Source organism: Sinocyclocheilus grahami, unplaced genomic scaffold (assembly GCF_001515645.1).
Source record: "Sinocyclocheilus grahami isolate Dianchi unplaced genomic scaffold, SAMN03320097.WGS_v1.1 scaffold693.1, whole genome shotgun sequence".
In the NCBI taxonomy this organism is placed as follows: domain Eukaryota; kingdom Metazoa; phylum Chordata; class Actinopteri; order Cypriniformes; family Cyprinidae; genus Sinocyclocheilus; species Sinocyclocheilus grahami.
Window position 1 is genome coordinate 201,981 of NW_015505872.1, and position 6,209 is coordinate 208,189.

Genomic DNA, 6,209 nt, shown 5'->3' on the forward strand with positions numbered 1-6,209 from the left:
GCTGTTGTTTGTAAATGCTACTGCTTCTGTTAGCTTTTAATATATGGTTTTATTCTGATTAAAGCTTTAATACAGCACAGCAACCGTATGCACGTCCATGTATAACGCTTCTTCATAGCTATGTGAAAATAAGTGTATAAATGGAACAGTTTGTTGGAGCTGATCTGAGATCTGAATGAGAGAGAGAGAGATATGCAGAGCAGGGGACGTGAGGAACAGTATTAAGAACTTCTGCTTTAGAACATTGGTTTTGAAACCTGTGAATCCATTAGAATCGTTAAAAGACAGAATCGCGATTCATATATGAACAGATTTTTACGTGCACCTCTAGTTTTCTCCTCCTCTTCAGTAAAGCAGCACAACATGGCCTCGCCCCCTTTGCTGCGTGTTCCCGGGGGCGGGGTTTATCTGGGTTCGTGACGTAACGGACCTGGGAAGAAGGTTGTAGTCCCTTACCATCCGTTAGGCATTAAACTGCCAGAATTTAAAAAGACGATATCTCCGTTTGCATTGAACTTTCAGCGCTGCAACTTTGCAGATATTGTTTATGGTCAAACAGCAACATTACACACTAACTAACGTTAAAAAAAGTGAAATCGCAATCGACCACCCCTTTAAAGTTAAATCAATAAGATTGTACTACTACTATACAGTATATGCTCGCTTGGCTTCGCCTCAAGCACCACAAGGCACAGAGAGAAAACAGAGATTATTTAATGTCAGGCTTCACAGGGTTAATATTATATTATTTATGTTGCTTATGTTTAGCCAGCGCCTATATGATGTTGCTGTTATGGGGTAGGTAGCTTTCAGCTGTCACTCAGAAGAGATGAACCTTTTTTCTCCTCTCAGTGCCAAAAATGCAAAGACAGACAGACATCCTGTTTGTGAGACCGCCTTCATCGCGTATAGCATCAGGTAAGTTAACGTTATCCATCGCGATGCTTAGCTAACGGCTAAATCTGGATGCCTGGCGCCTCCCTTGTAAAAACAAGACATACACCAGTTGAAATTCTTCTATTCGCATTGCGATATATGCATAACGCATTACACTGTACGACTTTTGGCCTATTTTCAGTCGAAATTAAGCCCATATTATTATGCGTCAAAAGTGGCGAATCCAGCTAACGTTAGCTCCCTATCTTTAGAGTTCGACGCGTTAAATAACACATTTGTTGGTCGTCTCGACATTTCATTACTGTAAAGTGTATCCTGTACGTTACACTACCTTTGTTCCATCGGGAAACGTCGAAAGTTCTCCTTTTCCAGGAGAGGTGACTTTTTTCTGAATGCCATCAGCTCTGAGCTTTATGTCAATTTCCTCCATTCTTCTGGAAGATGTAGAGTAGTGTCGCTGTGTTGAGTCCAGATGGCGCTGCAGCTAACGTTAAAAAAAGTGAAATCGCAATCAACCACCCCTTTAAAGTTAAATCAATCAATCAATAAGATTGTACTACTACTATACAGTATATGCTCGCTTGGCTTCGCCTCAAGCACCACAAGGCACAGAGAGAAAACAGAGATTATTTAATGTCAGGCTTCACAGGGTTAATATTATATTATTTATGTTGCTTATGTTTAGCCAGCGCCTATATGATGTTGCTGTTATGGGGTAGGTAGCTTTCAGCTGTCACTCAGAAGAGATGAACCTTTTTTCTCCTCTCAGTGCCAAAAATGCAAAGACAGACAGACATCCTGTTTGTGAGACCGCCTTCATCGCGTATAGCATCAGGTAAGTTAACGTTATCCATCGCGATGCTTAGCTAACGGCTAAATCTGGATGCCTGGCGCCTCCCTTGTAAAAACAAGACATACACCAGTTGAAATTCTTCTATTCGCATTGCGATATATGCATAACGCATTACACTGTACGACTTTTGGCCTATTTTCAGTCGAAATTAAGCCCATATTATTATGCGTCAAAAGTGGCGAATCCAGCTAACGTTAGCTCCCTATCTTTAGAGTTCGACGCGTTAAATAACACATTTGTTGGTCGTCTCGACATTTCATTACTGTAAAGTGTATCCTGTACGTTACACTACCTTTGTTCCATCGGGAAACGTCGAAAGTTCTCCTTTTCCAGGAGAGGTGACTTTTTTCTGAATGCCATCAGCTCTGAGCTTTATGTCAATTTCCTCCATTCTTCTGGAAGATGTAGAGTAGTGTCGCTGTGTTGAGTCCAGATGGCGCTGCAGCAGCGCTTCAGAATGACGGGGGTTACATTAAACAGCTAGCCTACTGTTGCTTCTTCTTCTTGATTTTCTTTGGGTGGGTGGCATACAACTTTAAAGTACATTACCGCCATCTGCTGGTGTGGGTTAAGATTGTACGAACATATTGGTGTTATCTCCTAAAATACCCATGTCTTTTTTCAGATATTGCATTAAAAATTAAACCATTTATCATGTGAATTATTGTTTCTTCGTTTCTATTTTTCTTTGCTATTCTACCTTTACCAACATTTCTTTGATTGTTATAAAACCGTCTTCCGGTTTTCATCCTTCAACATTTGTTTTGTCATTTCTCCACGTTGTTTAATTCAAAGCTTCATTTCAGTCTTTCTATATTTTACTTTCATGTCTATGTTTGCTTTTTTGTGTCTTCCTTTGCACAATTATCTGCCAACTTGTTTCCTTTTACACCTATTAGCTGGTACCCAACAGAAAGGTACCTTTAAACCCATCATCTGAATCCTGTACATTGTCTGAAGGATCTCTATCAGCACATCAGCTTTGCTTTTCATGTGACCTGTTTCTAATGTCCTTAAAGTTGAACTGGAGTCAAAACATATGTGTCCTCAGTGGTTTATTTTCCTTAACCCACTGTAACGCTATTAGGATTGCCATGTTTTCTCTATAGTGTATACTGATAGATTGTCTAAAAATCTTTTATTAATTCTGACATTAAAATCTGGTACCGTGAATACCACACCTACTTTGTTTTCTGTATTTTCGACGCACCTGAATATACATTAAAATAAATAACAATTGTTTTGAATATACTTGTGCATTATTTTAGCATATTCCTTGTTTTTCTTGTCTAACAGCGTCACGTTTACAGTGGGTTGTGGTTTATACGTGGAATTATTGACCATGGTACGGATGGATTTTATTTCCATTTCTTTTGTCACAAGGCATTTTCCCACATCAGTACTTCACATCAAAAGATTTAAGATTGTGCTTTGTGATTTTTATAAGGAGAGTATTTTTTTTTTCTTTGTTTTTGTACTAAATTGTACTAAACTGGTCTGATTTTCTACTTCCACTGCCTAGAGAACACTGGCAATCAGGAATCATTTTGCAAGTCTGTTGCTGTGTTCGAAATCCCTTATCATACTACTCTTACTATTTCTGCTGTATCCAGTATGTATATTGTGCATAGTATGCAAAATTTCTGCATGCATGGAATAACCGGATGTTCTATAGTATACTATAATTGCCAGAATCTGCTAAATATAACTCAGGTACCCTGAAATCAGTACAGAAGCTTTGTTCTGAATGGCATACTACCATACAACTCCTATGGTATTGCAGTATGCAATGTGTATACTGTGAATAGTACATTAATTTTCTGTATGCATGGAATTCCCAAATTACCTACATTTGCTGAAATCTGATGTATGTATCTGAGGACGCTGCATGGAATACGGTTTCTCACAATGCAACGTGCTCCATGTGACGTTTCATCTCTTTGTTTTTGTACTAAATTGTACTAAACTGGTCTGATTTTCTACTTCCACTGCCTAGAGAACACTGGCAATCAGGAATCATTTTGCAAGTCTGTTGCTGTGTTCGAAATCCCATATCATACTACTCTTACTATTTCTGCTGTATCCAGTATGTATATTGTGCATAGTATGCAAAATTTCTGCATGCATGGAATAACCGGATGTTCTATAGTATACTATAATTGCCAGAATCTGCTAAATATAACTCAGGTACCCTGAAATCAGTACAGAAGCTTTGTTCTGAATGGCATACTACCATACAACTCCTATGGTATTGCAGTATGCAATGTGTATACTGTGAATAGTACATTAATTTTCTGTATGCATGGAATTCCCAAATTACCTACATTTGCTGAAATCTGATGTATGTATCTGAGGACGCTGCATGGAATACGGTTTCTCACAATGCAACGTGCTCCATGTGACGTTTCATCTTCAAACGTGAACGTGAGTGAACTGGACACAGGAAATAGTAATTATAAATGTAACACTTTTATATGTACATATATATTTTACTGTAACAACCAATGTCTATTACAGTATACAGCATTAATAGAGGGGAGCAGATACATTGAAATTCAACAATAAGCTTTAAGAAAGTTAGCTTTTATTTCACTACTGTAAAAGAGATCTTTTGGAAAATTAAAGAGATATACCCTAACTCTGAACTCAATTGTGTATTTCAGATACTGTCACGTCCTACAATCTGAGAAACTGACACTCAACTACACCAAAATATACAAATAATGGTTTCGATGTTGTTTTACTTCATGTATTTATTTATGTTCAGTGTAAATTTTCATTAATTAATGTATACAGCTAATAACTGTTTTTAGAGTACTGTCATTTTTTAAATTTAATACCCTAACAGAGGCTCCAAGATTATAAGACCAGGCAAAAAAACCCCAATATTAATCAATAATATACAAATACAGTATTATTAATACTGCTACTAATAATATAAATACACTAATATATAAATATTAATGAAAACAAACATGTAATTAAAAAGGTTATTTATAACATCATTAAGGTCCTATACATTTACATATATACTTTTTCACTGAGTTTGCAAGGACGGAAATGGAGCTCTGGGTCATGATGAGCTGTCAGTACATGACAACACCTGGGCTGGCTGTGACAGGGAGCATGGCCACTACTTGCCAAATTTCTCTATATCTGTGCTCTGAAATAAAACCAAAAATCAGGTTTATTTTTTTTTGTGTCATTTTTTGATTTGGAAACTGGACTGTCTTCCTAGTGTCTTACAACTTATAATCTATATATGTACAAGGATTGGCTACATAACCCACAAAAGGCTTTCAGAATCTTTATAATAATCTCTTTTTTAAACTTTTGAATTTTTTAAACCATTCATGGTGCAGAATCTTGCCCAAATCGAGTCGCTCTGTTGGCTCATGCTGCAGGAAAGAGCAGATCAATTGGCAGCACTCTGCAAAAAGATAAGAGAGACAACTGATTATTACTTTTATCTTCATACCTCTATTATTTTAAACTGTACGACTAGACAGGACTGGAGGTTAGAAATCTGGAAAAAAAAAATCCTGCATTAATTACAATTTTTCTTTTGTATCGTGTTTCGTTCTTCTCTTTTGTGTAATTTAGAATTACAATCGGCTTTCTTTGCTGTCATGAAGATCTTACCTAGTAACAAGCAAGCTATAAACCAATGGTTCAGATTGATCATAATCAGGTTGACGTTGTCTGGAAATGTCCCGCATACCAGCAAGAACAAGAGCACTCCCAGTGAATATACTGTCGCTGGCTCCCCGTGGTACTTGCCCTCTGATAGGAATTCGGTTGGACAGTACATTCGTGTACCTGTCAGAAAAAGAGATTTTGTGTTATGTGCATTGCATTACCACAGCATTTTGTCTAGCTGCCCATTAGCATGATGCTTCAGTGATTCCTATTTTATGGCTTCAATACATACCCATGAATGTAGTATAGGGTGCACTTTGAACGAGGTCGCCGCACCCAAAGTCAATTAGTTTGACTTCTAGGGTGTCCTTGTTGATCAAAAGGTTTTCCTTTTTGATGTCCCGGTGCAGCACTCCACGTTGGCAGCTTGTGTTGCCTGCCGTATGACAACCCGAGCCAACTCCTCGTCGATTCTGCCTCCATGGTGCTGCACAAAATCAAACAAGTCCTCGCAAGAAATAGGCCACTCCAGAATCATGATACAGTATTCACCAACATCCTTCCAGTCCAGCAGCTGGATTATCTGGGGAACTCTGGGGCCTTCATTTACAAGGATTAAAAGAGTGACCTCCAGTGGAAGAGGTTCAGGCTGAAATAAAAACAAGTTTTATGATGGTTAGACGGAGGTGGATTCCCAAATGCTGAAAACAGTGATATGACTCAAGGGAAAAAATACAGAAAGCACAGTCTGCTTACAAAGGTGATGTAGTATTGCCTATCCTCTGTTTTCTTGACGAATTTTACTGTCACCTGATCAACA

General features: G+C 38.0%; 1 protein-coding gene and 1 pseudogene across 2 annotated transcripts in view; both read right to left on the bottom strand.

Moving 5' to 3' along the window:
* Positions 1-2,239, bottom strand: part of LOC107559648 (AH receptor-interacting protein-like) — a 5,768-nt gene extending 3,529 nt beyond the window's left edge. The window contains exon 1 of one of the 2 annotated variants that reach the window (XM_016243546.1): positions 2,043-2,239. In XM_016243546.1, the coding sequence (XP_016099032.1) occupies positions 2,043-2,141 (99 nt within the window). In that variant the 5' untranslated portion in view covers positions 2,142-2,239. Of the gene's footprint in view, positions 1-1,228; positions 1,375-2,042 lie in introns of those variants that run through there. The other variant, XM_016243545.1, reaches the window with a different exon arrangement.
* Positions 2,240-4,127: 1,888 nt separating this feature from the next.
* LOC107559627 (serine/threonine-protein kinase pim-2-like) lies at positions 4,128-5,942 on the bottom strand (annotated as a pseudogene).
* Positions 5,943-6,209: the final 267 nt, after the last annotated feature.